General features: G+C 49.2%; 1 protein-coding gene across 4 annotated transcripts in view; it reads right to left on the reverse strand.

Moving 5' to 3' along the window:
* The window catches only part of SLCO5A1 (solute carrier organic anion transporter family member 5A1), a 139235-nt gene that overhangs the window by 7519 nt on the left and 105383 nt on the right, over nucleotides 1–26333 (reverse strand). For all 4 annotated transcript variants that reach the window (XR_003999159.1, XR_003999157.1, XR_003999158.1 and 1 more), the window contains exon 9: nucleotides 22170–22234. Coding sequence is in view for 1 of the 4 variants with exons in the window: in XM_030553248.1 (XP_030409108.1) it covers nucleotides 22170–22234 (65 nt within the window). In the remaining 3 variants the exon portion in view is untranslated. The remainder of the gene's footprint in view (nucleotides 1–22169; nucleotides 22235–26333) is intronic.

Raw genomic sequence — 26333 nt, forward strand, 5'->3', positions numbered from 1 at the left:
CAGGGAGTTTTGCAAGGGAGTTCTCCAGGTGAAGGAGGAGCACAGACAGCATCTGTGGGGTAAGTGACTGTCTGCAGTGTTTGGGTTTGTGTGTGTGTTTGGGGGTTACTTGCTGTGTGCTGAGCTTGTGTTTGTCAGTCTGTTTGGTTTGTTTGTTTGAAGGACCGTGTGCTGTAGCTGGCAGTTGGAGGTGGAGCTACTAGGAAGGTTTGAAAGCTAGAAGCCTCTGGTAATTGGCTGAACCTTAACCAGTGGGCGGGGCATTCACTCAGGCCAGGGCTTTATAAAGCTGCGCACAAGCGACCAGGGAGCTTAGCGAACAGGAGCTGCTAACAGGGAGTTTTGCAAGGGAGTTCTCCAGGTGAAGGAGGAGCACAGACAGCATCTGTGGGGTAAGTGACTGTCTGCAGTGTTTGGGTTTGTGTGTGTGTTTGGGGGTTACTTGCTGTGTGCTGAGCTCGTGTTTGTCAGTCTGTTTGGTTTGTTTGTTTGAAGGACCGTGTGCTGTAGCTGGCAGTTGGAGGTGGAGCTACTAGGAAGGTTTGAAAGCTAGAAGCCTCTGGTAATTGGCTGAACCTTAACCAGTGGGCGGGGCATTCACTCAGGCCAGGGCTTTATAAAGCTGCGCACAAGCGACCAGGGAGCTTAGCGAACAGGAGCTGCTAACAGGGAGTTTTGCAAGGGAGTTCTCCAGGTGAAGGAGGAGCACAGACAGCATCTGTGGGGTAAGTGACTGTCTGCAGTGTTTGGGTTTGTGTGTGTGTTTGGGGGTTACTTGCTGTGTGCTGAGCTCGTGTTTGTCAGTCTGTTTGGTTTGTTTGTTTGAAGGACCGTGTGCTGTAGCTGGCAGTTGGAGGTGGAGCTACTAGGAAGGTTTGAAAGCTAGAAGCCTCTGGTAATTGGCTGAACCTTAACCAGTGGGCGGGGCATTCACTCAGGCCAGGGCTTTATAAAGCTGCGCACAAGCGACCAGGGAGCTTAGCGAACAGGAGCTGCTAACAGGGAGTTTTGCAAGGGAGTTCTCCAGGTGAAGGAGGAGCACAGACAGCATCTGTGGGGTAAGTGACTGTCTGCAGTGTTTGGGTTTGTGTGTGTGTTTGGGGGTTACTTGCTGTGTGCTGAGCTCGTGTTTGTCAGTCTGTTTGGTTTGTTTGTTTGAAGGACCGTGTGCTGTAGCTGGCAGTTGGAGGTGGAGCTACTAGGAAGGTTTGAAAGCTAGAAGCCTCTGGTAATTGGCTGAACCTTAACCAGTGGGCGGGGCATTCACTCAGGCCAGGGCTTTATAAAGCTGCGCACAAGCGACCAGGGAGCTTAGCGAACAGGAGCTGCTAACAGGGAGTTTTGCAAGGGAGTTCTCCAGGTGAAGGAGGAGCACAGACAGCATCTGTGGGGTAAGTGACTGTCTGCAGTGTTTGGGTTTGTGTGTGTGTTTGGGGGTTACTTGCTGTGTGCTGAGCTTGTGTTTGTCAGTCTGTTTGGTTTGTTTGTTTGAAGGACCGTGTGCTGTAGCTGGCAGTTGGAGGTGGAGCTACTAGGAAGGTTTGAAAGCTAGAAGCCTCTGGTAATTGGCTGAACCTTAACCAGTGGGCGGGGCATTCACTCAGGCCAGGGCTTTATAAAGCTGCGCACAAGCGACCAGGGAGCTTAGCGAACAGGAGCTGCTAACAGGGAGTTTTGCAAGGGAGTTCTCCAGGTGAAGGAGGAGCACAGACAGCATCTGTGGGGTAAGTGACTGTCTGCAGTGTTTGGGTTTGTGTGTGTGTTTGGGGGTTACTTGCTGTGTGCTGAGCTCGTGTTTGTCAGTCTGTTTGGTTTGTTTGTTTGAAGGACCGTGTGCTGTAGCTGGCAGTTGGAGGTGGAGCTACTAGGAAGGTTTGAAAGCTAGAAGCCTCTGGTAATTGGCTGAACCTTAACCAGTGGGCGGGGCATTCACTCAGGCCAGGGCTTTATAAAGCTGCGCACAAGCGACCAGGGAGCTTAGCGAACAGGAGCTGCTAACAGGGAGTTTTGCAAGGGAGTTCTCCAGGTGAAGGAGGAGCACAGACAGCATCTGTGGGGTAAGTGACTGTCTGCAGTGTTTGGGTTTGTGTGTGTGTTTGGGGGTTACTTGCTGTGTGCTGAGCTTGTGTTTGTCAGTCTGTTTGGTTTGTTTGTTTGAAGGACCGTGTGCTGTAGCTGGCAGTTGGAGGTGGAGCTACTAGGAAGGTTTGAAAGCTAGAAGCCTCTGGTAATTGGCTGAACCTTAACCAGTGGGCGGGGCATTCACTCAGGCCAGGGCTTTATAAAGCTGCGCACAAGCGACCAGGGAGCTTAGCGAACAGGAGCTGCTAACAGGGAGTTTTGCAAGGGAGTTCTCCAGGTGAAGGAGGAGCACAGACAGCATCTGTGGGGTAAGTGACTGTCTGCAGTGTTTGGGTTTGTGTGTGTGTTTGGGGGTTACTTGCTGTGTGCTGAGCTTGTGTTTGTCAGTCTGTTTGGTTTGTTTGTTTGAAGGACCGTGTGCTGTAGCTGGCAGTTGGAGGTGGAGCTACTAGGAAGGTTTGAAAGCTAGAAGCCTCTGGTAATTGGCTGAACCTTAACCAGTGGGCGGGGCATTCACTCAGGCCAGGGCTTTATAAAGCTGCGCACAAGCGACCAGGGAGCTTAGCGAACAGGAGCTGCTAACAGGGAGTTTTGCAAGGGAGTTCTCCAGGTGAAGGAGGAGCACAGACAGCATCTGTGGGGTAAGTGACTGTCTGCAGTGTTTGGGTTTGTGTGTGTGTTTGGGGGTTACTTGCTGTGTGCTGAGCTTGTGTTTGTCAGTCTGTTTGGTTTGTTTGTTTGAAGGACCGTGTGCTGTAGCTGGCAGTTGGAGGTGGAGCTACTAGGAAGGTTTGAAAGCTAGAAGCCTCTGGTAATTGGCTGAACCTTAACCAGTGGGCGGGGCATTCACTCAGGCCAGGGCTTTATAAAGCTGCGCACAAGCGACCAGGGAGCTTAGCGAACAGGAGCTGCTAACAGGGAGTTTTGCAAGGGAGTTCTCCAGGTGAAGGAGGAGCACAGACAGCATCTGTGGGGTAAGTGACTGTCTGCAGTGTTTGGGTTTGTGTGTGTGTTTGGGGGTTACTTGCTGTGTGCTGAGCTTGTGTTTGTCAGTCTGTTTGGTTTGTTTGTTTGAAGGACCGTGTGCTGTAGCTGGCAGTTGGAGGTGGAGCTACTAGGAAGGTTTGAAAGCTAGAAGCCTCTGGTAATTGGCTGAACCTTAACCAGTGGGCGGGGCATTCACTCAGGCCAGGGCTTTATAAAGCTGCGCACAAGCGACCAGGGAGCTTAGCGAACAGGAGCTGCTAACAGGGAGTTTTGCAAGGGAGTTCTCCAGGTGAAGGAGGAGCACAGACAGCATCTGTGGGGTAAGTGACTGTCTGCAGTGTTTGGGTTTGTGTGTGTGTTTGGGGGTTACTTGCTGTGTGCTGAGCTCGTGTTTGTCAGTCTGTTTGGTTTGTTTGTTTGAAGGACCGTGTGCTGTAGCTGGCAGTTGGAGGTGGAGCTACTAGGAAGGTTTGAAAGCTAGAAGCCTCTGGTAATTGGCTGAACCTTAACCAGTGGGCGGGGCATTCACTCAGGCCAGGGCTTTATAAAGCTGCGCACAAGCGACCAGGGAGCTTAGCGAACAGGAGCTGCTAACAGGGAGTTTTGCAAGGGAGTTCTCCAGGTGAAGGAGGAGCACAGACAGCATCTGTGGGGTAAGTGACTGTCTGCAGTGTTTGGGTTTGTGTGTGTGTTTGGGGGTTACTTGCTGTGTGCTGAGCTTGTGTTTGTCAGTCTGTTTGGTTTGTTTGTTTGAAGGACCGTGTGCTGTAGCTGGCAGTTGGAGGTGGAGCTACTAGGAAGGTTTGAAAGCTAGAAGCCTCTGGTAATTGGCTGAACCTTAACCAGTGGGCGGGGCATTCACTCAGGCCAGGGCTTTATAAAGCTGCGCACAAGCGACCAGGGAGCTTAGCGAACAGGAGCTGCTAACAGGGAGTTTTGCAAGGGAGTTCTCCAGGTGAAGGAGGAGCACAGACAGCATCTGTGGGGTAAGTGACTGTCTGCAGTGTTTGGGTTTGTGTGTGTGTTTGGGGGTTACTTGCTGTGTGCTGAGCTTGTGTTTGTCAGTCTGTTTGGTTTGTTTGTTTGAAGGACCGTGTGCTGTAGCTGGCAGTTGGAGGTGGAGCTACTAGGAAGGTTTGAAAGCTAGAAGCCTCTGGTAATTGGCTGAACCTTAACCAGTGGGCGGGGCATTCACTCAGGCCAGGGCTTTATAAAGCTGCGCACAAGCGACCAGGGAGCTTAGCGAACAGGAGCTGCTAACAGGGAGTTTTGCAAGGGAGTTCTCCAGGTGAAGGAGGAGCACAGACAGCATCTGTGGGGTAAGTGACTGTCTGCAGTGTTTGGGTTTGTGTGTGTGTTTGGGGGTTACTTGCTGTGTGCTGAGCTCGTGTTTGTCAGTCTGTTTGGTTTGTTTGTTTGAAGGACCGTGTGCTGTAGCTGGCAGTTGGAGGTGGAGCTACTAGGAAGGTTTGAAAGCTAGAAGCCTCTGGTAATTGGCTGAACCTTAACCAGTGGGCGGGGCATTCACTCAGGCCAGGGCTTTATAAAGCTGCGCACAAGCGACCAGGGAGCTTAGCGAACAGGAGCTGCTAACAGGGAGTTTTGCAAGGGAGTTCTCCAGGTGAAGGAGGAGCACAGACAGCATCTGTGGGGTAAGTGACTGTCTGCAGTGTTTGGGTTTGTGTGTGTGTTTGGGGGTTACTTGCTGTGTGCTGAGCTTGTGTTTGTCAGTCTGTTTGGTTTGTTTGTTTGAAGGACCGTGTGCTGTAGCTGGCAGTTGGAGGTGGAGCTACTAGGAAGGTTTGAAAGCTAGAAGCCTCTGGTAATTGGCTGAACCTTAACCAGTGGGCGGGGCATTCACTCAGGCCAGGGCTTTATAAAGCTGCGCACAAGCGACCAGGGAGCTTAGCGAACAGGAGCTGCTAACAGGGAGTTTTGCAAGGGAGTTCTCCAGGTGAAGGAGGAGCACAGACAGCATCTGTGGGGTAAGTGACTGTCTGCAGTGTTTGGGTTTGTGTGTGTGTTTGGGGGTTACTTGCTGTGTGCTGAGCTTGTGTTTGTCAGTCTGTTTGGTTTGTTTGTTTGAAGGACCGTGTGCTGTAGCTGGCAGTTGGAGGTGGAGCTACTAGGAAGGTTTGAAAGCTAGAAGCCTCTGGTAATTGGCTGAACCTTAACCAGTGGGCGGGGCATTCACTCAGGCCAGGGCTTTATAAAGCTGCGCACAAGCGACCAGGGAGCTTAGCGAACAGGAGCTGCTAACAGGGAGTTTTGCAAGGGAGTTCTCCAGGTGAAGGAGGAGCACAGACAGCATCTGTGGGGTAAGTGACTGTCTGCAGTGTTTGGGTTTGTGTGTGTGTTTGGGGGTTACTTGCTGTGTGCTGAGCTTGTGTTTGTCAGTCTGTTTGGTTTGTTTGTTTGAAGGACCGTGTGCTGTAGCTGGCAGTTGGAGGTGGAGCTACTAGGAAGGTTTGAAAGCTAGAAGCCTCTGGTAATTGGCTGAACCTTAACCAGTGGGCGGGGCATTCACTCAGGCCAGGGCTTTATAAAGCTGCGCACAAGCGACCAGGGAGCTTAGCGAACAGGAGCTGCTAACAGGGAGTTTTGCAAGGGAGTTCTCCAGGTGAAGGAGGAGCACAGACAGCATCTGTGGGGTAAGTGACTGTCTGCAGTGTTTGGGTTTGTGTGTGTGTTTGGGGGTTACTTGCTGTGTGCTGAGCTTGTGTTTGTCAGTCTGTTTGGTTTGTTTGTTTGAAGGACCGTGTGCTGTAGCTGGCAGTTGGAGGTGGAGCTACTAGGAAGGTTTGAAAGCTAGAAGCCTCTGGTAATTGGCTGAACCTTAACCAGTGGGCGGGGCATTCACTCAGGCCAGGGCTTTATAAAGCTGCGCACAAGCGACCAGGGAGCTTAGCGAACAGGAGCTGCTAACAGGGAGTTTTGCAAGGGAGTTCTCCAGGTGAAGGAGGAGCACAGACAGCATCTGTGGGGTAAGTGACTGTCTGCAGTGTTTGGGTTTGTGTGTGTGTTTGGGGGTTACTTGCTGTGTGCTGAGCTTGTGTTTGTCAGTCTGTTTGGTTTGTTTGTTTGAAGGACCGTGTGCTGTAGCTGGCAGTTGGAGGTGGAGCTACTAGGAAGGTTTGAAAGCTAGAAGCCTCTGGTAATTGGCTGAACCTTAACCAGTGGGCGGGGCATTCACTCAGGCCAGGGCTTTATAAAGCTGCGCACAAGCGACCAGGGAGCTTAGCGAACAGGAGCTGCTAACAGGGAGTTTTGCAAGGGAGTTCTCCAGGTGAAGGAGGAGCACAGACAGCATCTGTGGGGTAAGTGACTGTCTGCAGTGTTTGGGTTTGTGTGTGTGTTTGGGGGTTACTTGCTGTGTGCTGAGCTTGTGTTTGTCAGTCTGTTTGGTTTGTTTGTTTGAAGGACCGTGTGCTGTAGCTGGCAGTTGGAGGTGGAGCTACTAGGAAGGTTTGAAAGCTAGAAGCCTCTGGTAATTGGCTGAACCTTAACCAGTGGGCGGGGCATTCACTCAGGCCAGGGCTTTATAAAGCTGCGCACAAGCGACCAGGGAGCTTAGCGAACAGGAGCTGCTAACAGGGAGTTTTGCAAGGGAGTTCTCCAGGTGAAGGAGGAGCACAGACAGCATCTGTGGGGTAAGTGACTGTCTGCAGTGTTTGGGTTTGTGTGTGTGTTTGGGGGTTACTTGCTGTGTGCTGAGCTTGTGTTTGTCAGTCTGTTTGGTTTGTTTGTTTGAAGGACCGTGTGCTGTAGCTGGCAGTTGGAGGTGGAGCTACTAGGAAGGTTTGAAAGCTAGAAGCCTCTGGTAATTGGCTGAACCTTAACCAGTGGGCGGGGCATTCACTCAGGCCAGGGCTTTATAAAGCTGCGCACAAGCGACCAGGGAGCTTAGCGAACAGGAGCTGCTAACAGGGAGTTTTGCAAGGGAGTTCTCCAGGTGAAGGAGGAGCACAGACAGCATCTGTGGGGTAAGTGACTGTCTGCAGTGTTTGGGTTTGTGTGTGTGTTTGGGGGTTACTTGCTGTGTGCTGAGCTTGTGTTTGTCAGTCTGTTTGGTTTGTTTGTTTGAAGGACCGTGTGCTGTAGCTGGCAGTTGGAGGTGGAGCTACTAGGAAGGTTTGAAAGCTAGAAGCCTCTGGTAATTGGCTGAACCTTAACCAGTGGGCGGGGCATTCACTCAGGCCAGGGCTTTATAAAGCTGCGCACAAGCGACCAGGGAGCTTAGCGAACAGGAGCTGCTAACAGGGAGTTTTGCAAGGGAGTTCTCCAGGTGAAGGAGGAGCACAGACAGCATCTGTGGGGTAAGTGACTGTCTGCAGTGTTTGGGTTTGTGTGTGTGTTTGGGGTTACTTGCTGTGTGCTGAGCTTGTGTTTGTCAGTCTGTTTGGTTTGTTTGTTTGAAGGACCGTGTGCTGTAGCTGGCAGTTGGAGGTGGAGCTACTAGGAAGGTTTGAAAGCTAGAAGCCTCTGGTAATTGGCTGAACCTTAACCAGTGGGCGGGGCATTCACTCAGGCCAGGGCTTTATAAAGCTGCGCACAAGCGACCAGGGAGCTTAGCGAACAGGAGCTGCTAACAGGGAGTTTTGCAAGGGAGTTCTCCAGGTGAAGGAGGAGCACAGACAGCATCTGTGGGGTAAGTGACTGTCTGCAGTGTTTGGGTTTGTGTGTGTGTTTGGGGGTTACTTGCTGTGTGCTGAGCTTGTGTTTGTCAGTCTGTTTGGTTTGTTTGTTTGAAGGACCGTGTGCTGTAGCTGGCAGTTGGAGGTGGAGCTACTAGGAAGGTTTGAAAGCTAGAAGCCTCTGGTAATTGGCTGAACCTTAACCAGTGGGCGGGGCATTCACTCAGGCCAGGGCTTTATAAAGCTGCGCACAAGCGACCAGGGAGCTTAGCGAACAGGAGCTGCTAACAGGGAGTTTTGCAAGGGAGTTCTCCAGGTGAAGGAGGAGCACAGACAGCATCTGTGGGGTAAGTGACTGTCTGCAGTGTTTGGGTTTGTGTGTGTGTTTGGGGGTTACTTGCTGTGTGCTGAGCTTGTGTTTGTCAGTCTGTTTGGTTTGTTTGTTTGAAGGACCGTGTGCTGTAGCTGGCAGTTGGAGGTGGAGCTACTAGGAAGGTTTGAAAGCTAGAAGCCTCTGGTAATTGGCTGAACCTTAACCAGTGGGCGGGGCATTCACTCAGGCCAGGGCTTTATAAAGCTGCGCACAAGCGACCAGGGAGCTTAGCGAACAGGAGCTGCTAACAGGGAGTTTTGCAAGGGAGTTCTCCAGGTGAAGGAGGAGCACAGACAGCATCTGTGGGGTAAGTGACTGTCTGCAGTGTTTGGGTTTGTGTGTGTGTTTGGGGGTTACTTGCTGTGTGCTGAGCTTGTGTTTGTCAGTCTGTTTGGTTTGTTTGTTTGAAGGACCGTGTGCTGTAGCTGGCAGTTGGAGGTGGAGCTACTAGGAAGGTTTGAAAGCTAGAAGCCTCTGGTAATTGGCTGAACCTTAACCAGTGGGCGGGGCATTCACTCAGGCCAGGGCTTTATAAAGCTGCGCACAAGCGACCAGGGAGCTTAGCGAACAGGAGCTGCTAACAGGGAGTTTTGCAAGGGAGTTCTCCAGGTGAAGGAGGAGCACAGACAGCATCTGTGGGGTAAGTGACTGTCTGCAGTGTTTGGGTTTGTGTGTGTGTTTGGGGGTTACTTGCTGTGTGCTGAGCTTGTGTTTGTCAGTCTGTTTGGTTTGTTTGTTTGAAGGACCGTGTGCTGTAGCTGGCAGTTGGAGGTGGAGCTACTAGGAAGGTTTGAAAGCTAGAAGCCTCTGGTAATTGGCTGAACCTTAACCAGTGGGCGGGGCATTCACTCAGGCCAGGGCTTTATAAAGCTGCGCACAAGCGACCAGGGAGCTTAGCGAACAGGAGCTGCTAACAGGGAGCTTTGCAAGGGAGTTCTCCAGGTGAAGGAGGAGCACAGACAGCATCTGTGGGGTAAGTGACTGTCTGCAGTGTTTGGGTTTGTGTGTGTGTTTGGGGGTTACTTGCTGTGTGCTGAGCTTGTGTTTGTCAGTCTGTTTGGTTTGTTTGTTTGAAGGACCGTGTGCTGTAGCTGGCAGTTGGAGGTGGAGCTACTAGGAAGGTTTGAAAGCTAGAAGCCTCTGGTAATTGGCTGAACCTTAACCAGTGGGCGGGGCATTCACTCAGGCCAGGGCTTTATAAAGCTGCGCACAAGCGACCAGGGAGCTTAGCGAACAGGAGCTGCTAACAGGGAGTTTTGCAAGGGAGTTCTCCAGGTGAAGGAGGAGCACAGACAGCATCTGTGGGGTAAGTGACTGTCTGCAGTGTTTGGGTTTGTGTGTGTGTTTGGGGGTTACTTGCTGTGTGCTGAGCTTGTGTTTGTCAGTCTGTTTGGTTTGTTTGTTTGAAGGACCGTGTGCTGTAGCTGGCAGTTGGAGGTGGAGCTACTAGGAAGGTTTGAAAGCTAGAAGCCTCTGGTAATTGGCTGAACCTTAACCAGTGGGCGGGGCATTCACTCAGGCCAGGGCTTTATAAAGCTGCGCACAAGCGACCAGGGAGCTTAGCGAACAGGAGCTGCTAACAGGGAGTTTTGCAAGGGAGTTCTCCAGGTGAAGGAGGAGCACAGACAGCATCTGTGGGGTAAGTGACTGTCTGCAGTGTTTGGGTTTGTGTGTGTGTTTGGGGGTTACTTGCTGTGTGCTGAGCTTGTGTTTGTCAGTCTGTTTGGTTTGTTTGTTTGAAGGACCGTGTGCTGTAGCTGGCAGTTGGAGGTGGAGCTACTAGGAAGGTTTGAAAGCTAGAAGCCTCTGGTAATTGGCTGAACCTTAACCAGTGGGCGGGGCATTCACTCAGGCCAGGGCTTTATAAAGCTGCGCACAAGCGACCAGGGAGCTTAGCGAACAGGAGCTGCTAACAGGGAGTTTTGCAAGGGAGTTCTCCAGGTGAAGGAGGAGCACAGACAGCATCTGTGGGGTAAGTGACTGTCTGCAGTGTTTGGGTTTGTGTGTGTGTTTGGGGGTTACTTGCTGTGTGCTGAGCTTGTGTTTGTCAGTCTGTTTGGTTTGTTTGTTTGAAGGACCGTGTGCTGTAGCTGGCAGTTGGAGGTGGAGCTACTAGGAAGGTTTGAAAGCTAGAAGCCTCTGGTAATTGGCTGAACCTTAACCAGTGGGCGGGGCATTCACTCAGGCCAGGGCTTTATAAAGCTGCGCACAAGCGACCAGGGAGCTTAGCGAACAGGAGCTGCTAACAGGGAGTTTTGCAAGGGAGTTCTCCAGGTGAAGGAGGAGCACAGACAGCATCTGTGGGGTAAGTGACTGTCTGCAGTGTTTGGGTTTGTGTGTGTGTTTGGGGGTTACTTGCTGTGTGCTGAGCTTGTGTTTGTCAGTCTGTTTGGTTTGTTTGTTTGAAGGACCGTGTGCTGTAGCTGGCAGTTGGAGGTGGAGCTACTAGGAAGGTTTGAAAGCTAGAAGCCTCTGGTAATTGGCTGAACCTTAACCAGTGGGCGGGGCATTCACTCAGGCCAGGGCTTTATAAAGCTGCGCACAAGCGACCAGGGAGCTTAGCGAACAGGAGCTGCTAACAGGGAGTTTTGCAAGGGAGTTCTCCAGGTGAAGGAGGAGCACAGACAGCATCTGTGGGGTAAGTGACTGTCTGCAGTGTTTGGGTTTGTGTGTGTGTTTGGGGGTTACTTGCTGTGTGCTGAGCTTGTGTTTGTCAGTCTGTTTGGTTTGTTTGTTTGAAGGACCGTGTGCTGTAGCTGGCAGTTGGAGGTGGAGCTACTAGGAAGGTTTGAAAGCTAGAAGCCTCTGGTAATTGGCTGAACCTTAACCAGTGGGCGGGGCATTCACTCAGGCCAGGGCTTTATAAAGCTGCGCACAAGCGACCAGGGAGCTTAGCGAACAGGAGCTGCTAACAGGGAGCTTTGCAAGGGAGTTCTCCAGGTGAAGGAGGAGCACAGACAGCATCTGTGGGGTAAGTGACTGTCTGCAGTGTTTGGGTTTGTGTGTGTGTTTGGGGGTTACTTGCTGTGTGCTGAGCTTGTGTTTGTCAGTCTGTTTGGTTTGTTTGTTTGAAGGACCGTGTGCTGTAGCTGGCAGTTGGAGGTGGAGCTACTAGGAAGGTTTGAAAGCTAGAAGCCTCTGGTAATTGGCTGAACCTTAACCAGTGGGCGGGGCATTCACTCAGGCCAGGGCTTTATAAAGCTGCGCACAAGCGACCAGGGAGCTTAGCGAACAGGAGCTGCTAACAGGGAGTTTTGCAAGGGAGTTCTCCAGGTGAAGGAGGAGCACAGACAGCATCTGTGGGGTAAGTGACTGTCTGCAGTGTTTGGGTTTGTGTGTGTGTTTGGGGGTTACTTGCTGTGTGCTGAGCTTGTGTTTGTCAGTCTGTTTGGTTTGTTTGTTTGAAGGACCGTGTGCTGTAGCTGGCAGTTGGAGGTGGAGCTACTAGGAAGGTTTGAAAGCTAGAAGCCTCTGGTAATTGGCTGAACCTTAACCAGTGGGCGGGGCATTCACTCAGGCCAGGGCTTTATAAAGCTGCGCACAAGCGACCAGGGAGCTTAGCGAACAGGAGCTGCTAACAGGGAGTTTTGCAAGGGAGTTCTCCAGGTGAAGGAGGAGCACAGACAGCATCTGTGGGGTAAGTGACTGTCTGCAGTGTTTGGGTTTGTGTGTGTGTTTGGGGGTTACTTGCTGTGTGCTGAGCTTGTGTTTGTCAGTCTGTTTGGTTTGTTTGTTTGAAGGACCGTGTGCTGTAGCTGGCAGTTGGAGGTGGAGCTACTAGGAAGGTTTGAAAGCTAGAAGCCTCTGGTAATTGGCTGAACCTTAACCAGTGGGCGGGGCATTCACTCAGGCCAGGGCTTTATAAAGCTGCGCACAAGCGACCAGGGAGCTTAGCGAACAGGAGCTGCTAACAGGGAGTTTTGCAAGGGAGTTCTCCAGGTGAAGGAGGAGCACAGACAGCATCTGTGGGGTAAGTGACTGTCTGCAGTGTTTGGGTTTGTGTGTGTGTTTGGGGGTTACTTGCTGTGTGCTGAGCTTGTGTTTGTCAGTCTGTTTGGTTTGTTTGTTTGAAGGACCGTGTGCTGTAGCTGGCAGTTGGAGGTGGAGCTACTAGGAAGGTTTGAAAGCTAGAAGCCTCTGGTAATTGGCTGAACCTTAACCAGTGGGCGGGGCATTCACTCAGGCCAGGGCTTTATAAAGCTGCGCACAAGCGACCAGGGAGCTTAGCGAACAGGAGCTGCTAACAGGGAGTTTTGCAAGGGAGTTCTCCAGGTGAAGGAGGAGCACAGACAGCATCTGTGGGGTAAGTGACTGTCTGCAGTGTTTGGGTTTGTGTGTGTGTTTGGGGGTTACTTGCTGTGTGCTGAGCTTGTGTTTGTCAGTCTGTTTGGTTTGTTTGTTTGAAGGACCGTGTGCTGTAGCTGGCAGTTGGAGGTGGAGCTACTAGGAAGGTTTGAAAGCTAGAAGCCTCTGGTAATTGGCTGAACCTTAACCAGTGGGCGGGGCATTCACTCAGGCCAGGGCTTTATAAAGCTGCGCACAAGCGACCAGGGAGCTTAGCGAACAGGAGCTGCTAACAGGGAGTTTTGCAAGGGAGTTCTCCAGGTGAAGGAGGAGCACAGACAGCATCTGTGGGGTAAGTGACTGTCTGCAGTGTTTGGGTTTGTGTGTGTGTTTGGGGGTTACTTGCTGTGTGCTGAGCTTGTGTTTGTCAGTCTGTTTGGTTTGTTTGTTTGAAGGACCGTGTGCTGTAGCTGGCAGTTGGAGGTGGAGCTACTAGGAAGGTTTGAAAGCTAGAAGCCTCTGGTAATTGGCTGAACCTTAACCAGTGGGCGGGGCATTCACTCAGGCCAGGGCTTTATAAAGCTGCGCACAAGCGACCAGGGAGTCTTAGCGAACAGGAGCTGCTAACAGGGAGTTTTGCAAGGGAGTTCTCCAGGTGAAGGAGGAGCACAGACAGCATCTGTGGGGTAAGTGACTGTCTGCAGTGTTTGGGTTTGTGTGTGTGTTTGGGGGTTACTTGCTGTGTGCTGAGCTTGTGTTTGTCAGTCTGTTTGGTTTGTTTGTTTGAAGGACCGTGTGCTGTAGCTGGCAGTTGGAGGTGGAGCTACTAGGAAGGTTTGAAAGCTAGAAGCCTCTGGTAATTGGCTGAACCTTAACCAGTGGGCGGGGCATTCACTCAGGCCAGGGCTTTATAAAGCTGCGCACAAGCGACCAGGGAGCTTAGCGAACAGGAGCTGCTAACAGGGAGTTTTGCAAGGGAGTTCTCCAGGTGAAGGAGGAGCACAGACAGCATCTGTGGGGTAAGTGACTGTCTGCAGTGTTTGGGTTTGGTGTGTGTTTGGGGGGTTACTTGCTGTGTGCTGAGCTTGTGTTTGTCAGTCTGTTTGGTTTGTTTGTTTGAAGGACCGTGTGCTGTAGCTGGCAGTTGGAGGTGGAGCTACTAGGAAGGTTTGAAAGCTAGAAGCCTCTGGTAATTGGCTGAACCTTAACCAGTGGGCGGGGCATTCACTCAGGCCAGGGCTTTATAAAGCTGCGCACAAGCGACCAGGGAGCTTAGCGAACAGGAGCTGCTAACAGGGAGTTTTGCAAGGGAGTTCTCCAGGTGAAGGAGGAGCACAGACAGCATCTGTGGGGTAAGTGACTGTCTGCAGTGTTTGGGTTTGTGTGTGTGTTTGGGGGTTACTTGCTGTGTGCTGAGCTTGTGTTTGTCAGTCTGTTTGGTTTGTTTGTTTGAAGGACCGTGTGCTGTAGCTGGCAGTTGGAGGTGGAGCTACTAGGAAGGTTTGAAAGCTAGAAGCCTCTGGTAATTGGCTGAACCTTAACCAGTGGGCGGGGCATTCACTCAGGCCAGGGCTTTATAAAGCTGCGCACAAGCGACCAGGGAGCTTAGCGAACAGGAGCTGCTAACAGGGAGTTTTGCAAGGGAGTTCTCCAGGTGAAGGAGGAGCACAGACAGCATCTGTGGGGTAAGTGACTGTCTGCAGTGTTTGGGTTTGTGTGTGTGTTTGGGGGTTACTTGCTGGTGTGCTGAGCTTGTGTTTGTCAGTCTGTTTGGTTTGTTTGTTTGAAGGACCGTGTGCTGTAGCTGGCAGTTGGAGGTGGAGCTACTAGGAAGGTTTGAAAGCTAGAAGCCTCTGGTAATTGGCCTGAACCTTAACCAGTGGGCGGGGCATTCACTCAGGCCAGGGCTTTATAAAGCTGCGCACAAGCGACCAGGGAGCTTAGCGAACAGGAGCTGCTAACAGGGAGTTTTGCAAGGGAGTTCTCCAGGTGAAGGAGGAGCACAGACAGCATCTGTGGGGTAAGTGACTGTCTGCAGTGTTTGGGTTTGTGTGTGTGTTTGGGGGTTACTTGCTGTGTGCTGAGCTTGTGTTTGTCAGTCTGTTTGGTTTGTTTGTTTGAAGGACCGTGTGCTGTAGCTGGCAGTTGGAGGTGGAGCTACTAGGAAGGTTTGAAAGCTAGAAGCCTCTGGTAATTGGCTGAACCTTAACCAGTGGGCGGGGCATTCACTCAGGCCAGGGCTTTATAAAGCTGCGCACAAGCGACCAGGGAGCTTAGCGAACAGGAGCTGCTAACAGGGAGTTTTGCAAGGGAGTTCTCCAGGTGAAGGAGGAGCACAGACAGCATCTGTGGGGTAAGTGACTGTCTGCAGTGTTTGGGTTTGTGTGTGTGTTTGGGGGTTACTTGCTGTGTGCTGAGCTTGTGTTTGTCAGTCTGTTTGGTTTGTTTGTTTGAAGGACCGTGTGCTGTAGCTGGCAGTTGGAGGTGGAGCTACTAGGAAGGTTTGAAAGCTAGAAGCCTCTGGTAATTGGCTGAACCTTAACCAGTGGGCGGGGCATTCACTCAGGCCAGGGCTTTATAAAGCTGCGCACAAGCGACCAGGGAGCTTAGCGAACAGGAGCTGCTAACAGGGAGTTTTGCAAGGGAGTTCTCCAGGTGAAGGAGGAGCACAGACAGCATCTGTGGGTAAGTGACTGTCTGCAGTGTTTGGGTTTGTGTGTGTGTTTGGGGGTTACTTGCTGTGTGCTGAGCTTGTGTTTGTCAGTCTGTTTGGTTTGTTTGTTTGAAGGACCGTGTGCTGTAGCTGCAGTTGGAGGTGGAGCTACTAGGAAGGTTTGAAAGCTAGAAGCCTCTGGTAATTGGCTGAACCTTAACCAGTGGGCGGGGCATTCACTCAGGCCAGGGCTTTATAAAGCTGCGCACAAGCGACCAGGGAGCTTAGCGAACAGGAGCTGCTAACAGGGAGTTTTGCAAGGGAGTTCTCCAGGTGAAGGAGGAGCACAGACAGCATCTGTGGGGTAAGTGACTGTCTGCAGTGTTGGGTTTGTGTGTGTGTTTGGGGGTTACTTGCTGTGTGCTGAGCTTGTGTTTGTCAGTCTGTTTGGTTTGTTTGTTTGAAGGACCGTGTGCTGTAGCTGGCAGTTGGAGGTGGAGCTACTAGGAAGGTTTGAAAGCTAGAAGCCTCTGGTAATTGGCTGAACCTTAACCAGTGGGCGGGGCATTCACTCAGGCCAGGGCTTTATAAAGCTGCGCACAAGCGACCAGGGAGCTTAGCGAACAGGAGCTGCTAACAGGGAGTTTTGCAAGGGAGTTCTCCAGGTGAAGGAGGAGCACAGACAGCATCTGTGGGGTAAGTGACTGTCTGCAGTGTTTGGGTTTGTGTGTGTGTTTGGGGGTTACTTGCTGTGTGCTGAGCTTGTGTTTGTCAGTCTGTTTGGTTTGTTTGTTTGAAGGACCGTGTGCTGTAGCTGGCAGTTGGAGGTGGAGCTACTAGGAAGGTTTGAAAGCTAGAAGCCTCTGGTAATTGGCTGAACCTTAACCAGTGGGCGGGGCATTCACTCAGGCCAGGGCTTTATAAAGCTGCGCACAAGCGACCAGGGAGCTTAGCGACCAGGAGCTGCTAACAGGGAGTTTTGCAAGGGAGTTTGGAAGGGGAGTAGGAAGGGGGGGGGTCCCTTGTCGGTCTCATCTGTGACCCATTGGTCCCCTGAACCCATAACCTGAGCCACATCAAAAATCTTTCTGTTTACAGCAGAGAGGAGCGGACAGGGAACTGTAGACAGGAATTTGCGAGAGTTTGACAGAGGGAAGCTTACAATGGTGAGGAGGACCCGCAACACCTGTGCCAGCACTGCTTCTGTCTCCTCCACCTGCGCCTGTAGCCAGACAGAGCACCAAAGCATGGATGCTTTTACCCAGATTCTGGTGTGGGCTTGCAAAGACTGTAATTTGCAATTTCCACTTACTGATATCCAGGCTGGGGGTGGCATCCAATGTGAAAGGTGCCTGCTGGTGGAATCTCTCAGGCAGCAGGTGGGAGAGCTACAGGAGGAGGTGGCCAGGCTGAGGAACATCTATGTCCATGAGCAATTCCTGGACAGTATTCATGTGGAGACAGCTGATGGTGCTGTCCCAGTTGACAGGACTACCGACACACCAGTGGAGGAGGAGATGCCTCAGGGTGTATCTGACACACCAGTGGAGGAGGAGGCTCAGGGTGGACACAGCCAGCTGGTTACTTCTAGCAGCAGGCAGTGCTCCACCGCTGCTGCGAACCCTCCTGTTGTGGTAAAAGATAACTGTTATGCTCTTCTTGATACAGGAGAGAAGAAATCACCCCCAACAGTGAAGGGGGTGAAGCCTCGTACCCCTAAGGCTGGGAGGTCTGCTGCCACCACTGATAAGAAACGTAGGGTAGTGGTGGTTGGAGACTCTCTGCTGAGGGGGACGGAGACACCCATCTGTCGCCCTGACCGTTCATCCCGGGAGGTATGCTGCCTGCCAGGGGCCCGTATCCGAGATGTTACAGAGGCTTTGTCGAGGATTATCCGGCCTTCTGACTACTATCCCATGCTACTCATCCATGTGGGCACAAATGATACTGCGAGGTGTGACGCTGAGCAGATCAAGAGTGACTACAGGGCTCTGGGAGTACGGGTTAAGGAGTTTGGAGCGCAGGTGGTATTCTCTTCGATTCTTCCTGTTGAAGGTAGGGGTCTGGGCAGAAACAGATGCATCGTGGAGGTGAATGCCTGGCTGCGAAGATGGTTTCGCCAGGAGGGCTTTGGCTTCCTCGACCACAGGATGCTATTTGAGGAAGGACTTCTAGGAACAGATGGCATTCACCTTTCGAAGCGGGGAAAGGCCTTATTTGCGCACAGACTGGCTAACCTAGTAAGGAGGGCTTTAAACTAGGTTCGACGGGGACAGGTGAGCAAAGCCCACAGGTAAGTGGGGAACAAGACCTGGGAGATGGGTTGGAAACAGGAGGGAGCACGGGCTATAATGGCAGAGAGGAAGGAGGGTCAGGGCAAAGCTGGAAGGCAAGATCAAACCAGTATCTTAGATGCCTTTATACAAATGCAAGAAGTATGGGTAATAAGCAGGAAGAACTGGAAGTGCTAATAAATAAATACAACTATGACATTATTGGCATTACTGAAACTTGGTGGGATAATACACACGACTGGAATGTTGGTGTGGATGGGTATAGTTTGCTCAGGAAGGATAGACAGGGGAAAAAGGGAGGAGGTGTTGCCTTATATATTAAAAATGTACACACTTGGACTGAGGTGGAGATGGACATAGGAGACGGAAGGGTGGAGAGTCTCTGGGTTAGGCTAAAAGGGGTAAAAAACACAGGTGATGTCGTGCTGGGAGTCTACTACAGGCCACCTAATCAGGCGGAAGAGGTGGATGAGGCTTTTTTCAAACAACTAACAAAATCATCCAAAGCCCAAGATTTGGTGGTGATGGGGGACTTCAACTATCCAGATATATGTTGGGAAAATAACACCGCGGGGCACAGACTATCCAATAAGTTCCTGGACTGCATTGCAGACAACTTTTTATTTCAGAAAATTGATAAAGCTACTAGGGGGGAAGCTGTTCTAGACTTGATTTTAACCAACAGGGAGGAACTTGTTGAGAATTTAAAAGTAGAAGGAAGCTTGGGTGAAAGTGATCATGAAATCATAGAATTTGCAATTCTAAGGAAGGGTAGAAAGGAGTACAGCAGAATAGAGACAATGGATTTCAGGAAGGCGGATTTTGGTAAGCTCAGAGAGCTGATAGGCAAGGTCCCATGGGAATTAAGACTGAGGGGAAAAACAACTGAGGAAAGTTGGCAGTTTTTCAAAGGGACGCTATTAAGGGCCCAGAAGCAAGTTATTCCGATGGTTAGGAAAGATAGAAAATGTGGCAAAAGACCACCTTGGCTTACCCTTGAGATCTTGCGTGACCTACAAAATAAAAAGGCGGCATATAAAAAATGGAAACTAGGTCAGATCACGAAGGATGAATATAGGCAAATAACACAGGAATGCAGAGGCAAGATTAGAAAAGAAAAGGCACAAAATGAACTCAAACTAGCTATGGGAATAAAGGGAAACAAGAAGACTTTTTATCAATACATTAGAAGCAAGAGGAAGACTAAGGACAGGGTAGGCCCACTGCTCAATGAGGAGGGGGTAACAGTAACGGGAGACTCGAAAATGGCAGAGATGCTTAATGACTTCTTTGTTTCGGTCTTCACTGAGAAGTCTGAAGGAATGTCTAGTATAGTGAATGCTTACGGGAAGAGGGTAGGTTTAGAAGAGAAAATAAGGAAAGAGCAAGTAAAAAAGCACTTAGAAAAGTTAGATGCCTGCAAGTCACCAGGGCCTGATGAAATGCATCCTAGAATACTCAAGGAGTTAATAGAGGAGGTATCTGAGCCTCTAGCTATTATCTTTGGGAAATCATGGGAGACGGGGGAGATTCCAGAAGACTGGAAGGGGGCAAATATAGTGCCCATCTATAAAAAGGGAAATAAAAACAACCCAGGAAACTACAGACCAGTTAGTTTAACTTCTGTGCCAGGGAAGATAATGGAGCAGGTAATCAAAGAAATCATCTGCAAACACTTGGAAGGTGGTAAGGTGATAGGGAATAGCCAGCATGGATTTGTAAAGAACAAATCGTGTCAAACTAATCTGATAACGTTCTTTGATAGGATAACGAGCCTTGTGGATAAGGGAGAAGCGGTGGATGTGATATACCTAGACTTTAGTAAGGCATTTGATACAGTTTCGCATGATATTCTTATAGATAAGCTAGGAAAGTACAATTTAGATGGGGCTACTATAAGGTGGGTGCATAACTGGCTGGATAACCGTACTCAGAGAGTAGTTGTTAATGGCTCCCAATCCTGCTGGAAAGGTATAACAAGTGGGGTTCCGCAGGGGTCTGTTTTGGGACCGGTTCTGTTCAATATCTTCATCAACGATTTAGATGTTGGCATAGAAAGTACGCTTATTAAGTTTGCGGACGATACCAAACTGGGAGGGATTGCAACTGCTCTGGAGGACAGGGTCAAAATTCAAAATGATCTGGACAAATTGGAGAAATGGTCTGAGGTAAACAGGATGAAGTTCAATAAAGATAAATGCAAAGTGCTCCACTTAGGAAGGAACAATCAGTTTCACACATACAGAATGGGAAGAGACTGTCTAGGAAGGAGTATGGCAGAAAGAGATCTAGGGGTCATAGTGGACCACAAGCTTAATATGAGTGAACAGTGTGATACTGTTGCAAAAAAAGCAAACATGATTCTGGGATGCATTAACAGGTGTGTTGTAAACAAGACACGAGAAGTCATTCTTCCGCTTTACTCTGCGCTGGTTAGGCCTCAACTGGAGTATTGTGTCCAGTTCTGGGCACCGCATTTCAAGAAAGATGTGGAGAAATTGGAGAGGGTCCAGAGAAGAGCAACAAGAATGATTAAAGGTCTTGAGAACATGACCTATGAAGGAAGGCTGAAGGAATTGGGTTTATTTAGTTTGGAAAAGAGAAGACTGAGAGGGGACCTGATATCAGTTTTCAGGTATCTAAAAGGGTGTCATCAGGAGGAGGGAGAAAACTTGTTCACCTTAGCCTCCAATGATAGAACAAGAAGCAATGGGCTTAAACTGCAGCAAGGGAGATTTAGGTTGGACATTAGGAAAAAGTTCCTAACTGTCAGGGTAGTTAAACACTGGAATAGATTGCCTAGGGAAGTTGTAGAATCTCCATCGCTGGAGATATTTAAGAGTAGGTTAGATAAATGTCTATTAGGGATGGTTAGACAGTATTTGGTCCTGCCATGAGGGCAGGGGACTGGACTCGATGACCTCTCGAGGTCCCTTCCAGTCCTAGAGTCTATGAGTCTATGAGTCTATTCACGTTTTTTGCAGTATCTGTACACCTAATGTGCTTGGATAGGCAAGATCTAACTACTTCAGAAGCTTGATAGGAATATCTTTGTGTAAATAATAACCTAACAAGCTTTCTTTCGGCTTTGAAGAAGACTAATTAGGAATTGGTCATTAAAATACAAACATGTCTTGTCTTAGAAAGCAGAGAACTGGTTTCTGGGAGGGTAATCTAGCAACTGAAGAAAACAAAAATACCAGTTTAAATAAAAAATCTCATGACAAATTCCATTTAGCAAAAATATTAAAATCTGGACTGGGTCTATAGGGTGAGCTGCATTGTTTGATATTCATAGATAGCCATTTGGTGTGGACAAGCACATGAAATCAGAGGCTTGCACTGCTGAGGTGGCCAATTAGGGTTGCCAATCCTCCAGGAATTGCGAGTATGTCATGTGATAAAATCTCCAGGCATACATCCAACCAAAATTGGCAACCTTATGGCCAATGCAGAAAATGGGCTTCTGGACATGTAGTAATAGAAGTGTCCAGGAATGCTTTTGACACATTTTTTCACTGGGAAATGCTGATTCATCAAAACTAAAACATCTTGTGTTAAGGGTCTCACTTTCAATAAATTTCCCATTTCACAAACATTTTGAAATTGTCAATACATTGTGGCTTGATAAACAAAAATTTTCATTTTTCAGTTTGAAATGACTTTTTATTTGAAATGTAAATTAATCTATCAGAAATAAAATGTGAATAAAAGTCAAAATCTACACACAACATTTTCATTCACCTGATCCAAATTTTGGGGGAGATTTTTGGTTTGTGAAAATGTACAAGATTTTAACAGTTGACCTAATTCAGGATGGTTAAAGCATTCAAAACCTCTAAAAGTCTTGTGGGATGGGAAAACTATTTTCTACTCAGCTCTAGGGGTACATACGGAGCCTTCATGTGTAAAGAGTACAACAGACAAATAAGGAATATGGAACTGGTGCAGCAGTAACCAATTTTAATGCCTCTCTTGCCTGAAAAGTTTTGAATAATGTACTGCAAAGGAAGCGGCAGCACAGGGAGCAGAAAATGAAGCCATTCCCCCTGGGTCCCAGTGAGAATTCTCCAAGAGCTGATACTGGAAATTGTTTGGTAGAACAGGCCTAAAAATGTTATTTTCTTTGGTAGGGGAAGAGGAGGGATTCAAAATAAACAAAGCTTTGCTCTCCCTCCCTCCCACCCCCATTGCCATATATGCAATTTTTCCAGTTTTTCAATGACAATAATTTTTAAAAAATGTTTACCATTCAAAAATTAACTGACTTTTCTGTGAACATTTTTGCATAGAAAAAAGGCTATTTTTCATATAAAAATTTGGTGGAAAAGTTTCAACCAGCTGCACTATTTAGCTAATAAAATTAACTAGGAAAGGCTAGTAAAAAAGTAACACAAAGAAAAGGCTGCTGAACAAAATGAGCTGTTGAAATTCCCATGAAAATTCCCAATTAAAAATATATCCACTATAATCCTGTTGCAGACTAAAACTGCTACTTTAGTGAAGTGTTGAAGGGACGGGAGCATAAAACTGCTGGTAGAAAACTACTACTAAGAATGGTGCAAAATCCAGGTGGCTTATTTTCTGTCAATGTAGGTGTCTTTTCTCCATGGTGCTGGTGGGTCACTACCGGACAATGTGGTTTGTATAAACTAATGTGGTGTAAAAAAAAGAGTAACAAAACATGAACATCAAATAACCTCTCAGTTGCTAAGTTCAATGGTGATTTTAGGCTCATACTGCTATTCACTGGTGGAATTTCACTTCTTTATAGAATATTTATTTATGGAGAATTTATGAGAATTTTGCAAATGGTGTTGTTCAGGGAGCTGTCAGTGCTTACATTTTACTATAGGACTTACCAAGAGTTCGTAATAAAACAAATTGCATGCCGAGTGCAAAAGGCCGCTCACCATCTTCCACAGACCTAGCAGGAAAGAAAATATCTTCTGAAGACACAGTCTCAACAAATAATCTTTTAGAATGTTTCGGCTATACTGTCCTGGTCTTCTCCAGTTGTAATAAACATCAACTAAAATTTCTTCAGTTTATTTGGTATTAAGGATAAACCTATTGATCATAACAAAGAGCCAAACTATGCTGTTTCTTAGCCAGGAAAAAAAAATCTCATAAACTTGAATGGAAGTCTTTGAGTAAGAATAGAATAAGGACTGCAGAATTTAACCCATAGCTGTTAGAAAGGTCCTCAGCACAATTATACAGTAGCTCAAGACTACTGGTAATACTTCCCAGACAATCTAATCAACGGAACGTTTCTCAGTGAGTGCATATCTAAGCAAGGTCAGGAAACGTACCAGTAGAAGCATACAAAGATTGACCAAGCCCCTAATCCAACACCACTGAAGTCAATGGGACCTTTCCATTGGCTTCAGGATCAGATCTTTAAACTATTAGAATATAATGTATCTGTGGCACTGCTTATACATAATTACAGTAAACCACAGAATTTCCCTCTAGACTGTTTGTCCTAATTTATAGTATTTCAAAATATTTAATTAGCCAAGTCTTCACATAGTCCGACAGGCAAACTAACAGCCCAGTGTAGCCACGTTTACTATATATTTTGCAAGCATGCATGCGCGCACACATACGCTCACTCTTCTCTCAAAAGAACACTACGTTTTTAAGACAAGCTCCAAATACGTATGAAATGCCAGAATTAAGGTACCCTGTGTAATCTTAATTGGGCTCTCTTGTGCATATGCATTATGACACAGTATTTAATTACATAACTCTTTTACCATCCCATGCCAGGGACAGTTTTAAAAGTGGAGTTTTGTTAAACTTAGTATCTAAAAATGAACATGCACAACTAACATGAGTCCCACCACCACTGAGTCCTTTCAGCACACCCTAAACTCAGCTGCCGCCACCAGAACTGTCCCCTTTGACTGCCTGAGCAGCCCGTCAATCCTCAGATGGACAAAGCACAGGGAAATCTAACCCTGACATGCTCCTATGAGTGCTACAGTCCACATACTCTTTTTATTCCACAGGACCCCAACAATCATCATTGCACAGGATCTGGTCATGAGAGCTGTGCAATGTGCTCCTTTCTCCTTGTTAGTCAGTATGTGCCTCCCTCCCACCCCCTCAACCAATGCCTTATTTACTGCACGCTATTCAAACCCTGCTCTGAAAACCAAAGTGTTCATTTCCTCATGGCATTTTCTATGGTGTTCAACGCAATGAGATGAGCCGCTATTAACTCCATTTTACAAAGGGGGAGCCAATCCATCAATATCTAAAGGTGAAAAGTAGCCACTATTTTTGAGGCCAAGATTCCTAGGGCCTGATTTCTCAGAGTACTTATGTCATGTCATATGTTCAAAGCAGAGCTTCCACTGAGTTCAGCTGCAGACTGAGTGCTCAGCATTTCTGCAGATCAGACCCCAGAGTCTCAAATCAGGGATCAAAAAATGCAGAACACATAGGGGGAGGGATAGCTCAGTGGTTTGAGCATTGGCCTGCTAAACCCAGGGTTGTGAGTTCAATGCTTGAGGGGGCATTTAGGGATCTGGGATTGGTTCTGCTTTGAGCAGGGGGTGGACTAGATGATCTCTTGAGGTTCCCTTCAACCGTAATGATTCTATGATTACAATTAGGCCTCCATTAACTAATGGCACTGAGGTGTTGTTAATGCAGCGCATTGCAACACCTGATGCTTAGGCAGCTGACACTCAGTGCTCTTCAGACCCCTGAGTTTGGCACTCAAGCTACCTATACAGTCCACAGGAAGTGAGTGAAGAGAGACCAAGAATGGTATTCACAAAAGCCACTCCACCAAGTGGGGAGCTGGCTAAGCTAGCCAACAAGAGCTACCAAGCAAATGGGTCCTGAGCCCTGCCCTTCAAAGGGATTTAAGTGCCTAACTCCAGGCTGGAAGGAGGCACCTATGCAGGGGCAGCAGAGCCTTCCCAAAAGTAGAGGGTCAGGGGCTCCCTCTGTGGCCATGCCCCAGCCCCGCCTCTTGCCCCCCCCAAAGGCCCACCCCTGGCCAGCTGGACAGGGAATGGGGCCCCTCCAACTGCGGGTGGGTGTGGGGGAGGGTCCCCGACCCATATCCTCACCGCACCCAAGGCAGGTGGAAGAGCAGTTCCTCCCACAGCTGCCCATGCAGCTCTTACCCTTGACCCAGCTCCATCCAGCCGACAGGGCTTTGGAGCTGCAGCCTGGCCATGGTAAGAGCCACCTGGGTAGCTGTGGGGAGCTGTAGACCCTCCACCTGCCCTGGGCCAGAGCCTTGGGGGGCAGGGAGAGGGGCCTGGGCTACCCACAGCTTTCAGCCTGGCCAGGGGAGGTGGGACCTTGGGGGAAGGGGGGGGGGGCAGGGACCCTGGCAAAAAGTGGAGGCGGCATCCTCTGTAATAACTTTTATCCTAGTGGTTAAGGCACTTTCCTGGAATGTGGACGCCCCACGTTCTATTCCTCTCTCAACTTGATGAGGTGAAACACTTTGAACAGCCATCGCCCACCTCTCCCATGTGTGCCCAGCCCAGGGGACTACAGAGTCATATGCTCATTAATTATGCACCTCAGAACAGTATCAACAGGAGACACTGAGAGAGCACCCCATCAGACTATCCCAGAGCCCATGGGTGATGGCACGTGCAAGGTGGAAGACCCTGTTCAAATCCCTTTGTGTAATCAGGCACAAAGGAGACCTGAACAGGGGCGGGGGGGGCGGGGTGCACTAGCAATTGGCTAACTGTTGTAAGGGAGGCCAGTGCCCCTGCAACAAATTGCATGGAGTTAACTGTGCTCAGAGCACACCTAATGGATTTGATCCTGCAGGCAAGATAGGTGCAGGGAGGGGGCATGCCTAGTTTGAGAGTCCTGCTGGTCTTAGGCATGGCACTGGCATCCTGGGGCCTGCCTGAGGGAGCCCTACACATGCCCAGTGGCAGAAACTTAGGTCCTAGAGAACTTTTAAAGTGAAAAATAAAAACACTTAAGGAATTTAGTGCTTCCGGAATTGGGCAGCAGCCTGAGCAGGGATTTTGTGACTGTCAGTGGTGCCTAAATCCACAGTGGGAGTTAGGTGCCTAAGGTCCTTTGTGAATCTGTCTTTGGGCGGGGGGGGGGGGAACCTCTGAAAACTTTGGCACATGTGACTTCAGTGTTGCCAATTCTAGTAAGTTGTTAATGTGTGTCAAGTTTTTGGCTGGAGCCAGTCTAGTGATGACAGAAGCTGCTCCAGCCCTTTAGTGACTCTGAGTCTGCTGCTTGGCTGCCCACCCCACTTAGCCACTTCCAAGGTCAGAATAGGCAGAGCTCGCTCGCCAATGCCCCCACAGCAACCTCTTCTCACAGGAGAGGCGTGTGGAGCTGAAGAGTACAGCAGCTCTGGGTGGCTTCGCACCTATGAGCAACAGGGACAGGATCACGCATCTTTGCCTTCTCTCTCCCTGCAACACCCAGCCTGGGAAGGGGCAAAAGGGGATGACAAGCCCTGCAACAGCCTCCCAGCATGGATAGAGGTGAGGGGACCTCACTGCAGCCCACCACCACTCCCAGCCCTGGGAGAGGAGGGTGAAGGACCCCAGGAGAAGCAGATGGGAGGGAAGGGTATACTGAAGGGGGGACAGGTTGGGGGCTACGGGCATGAACTATGGGTTGTGGGTGGCTTGATGGGAGCAGAACACATTACTGGGCAGATGTGCATTGTCCTAGCTCCTGCAGCAGGAGCCAAAATCACCTTACCAATAAACTCGGGAGAATGGGCAACATAGTTGTCATACACACACTGGTGCTAGGCAGGTGAGGGCAAAAACCATACGAAAGATAAAAAAAACAGGATAATCGTTCCTTTAAAAAAACTCTGAGGGGTCCAACACATCAGTTTTGATCTGTTGGGGGCCATGGTTCTGACTTTGATCCCTTAGCTCAGCAATACTAGCATCACCTAGGAACACAGTGGCAGAGAGACACTCCCATTTCCAAGGACGCATTCAATTGCCTTAACCATCCTTTCCCTTCCTGCAATCTCCTGGCTCATTCACTTC

This window comes from Gopherus evgoodei, chromosome 2 (assembly GCF_007399415.2).
Source record: "Gopherus evgoodei ecotype Sinaloan lineage chromosome 2, rGopEvg1_v1.p, whole genome shotgun sequence".
Classification (NCBI taxonomy): Eukaryota; Metazoa; Chordata; order Testudines; family Testudinidae; genus Gopherus; species Gopherus evgoodei.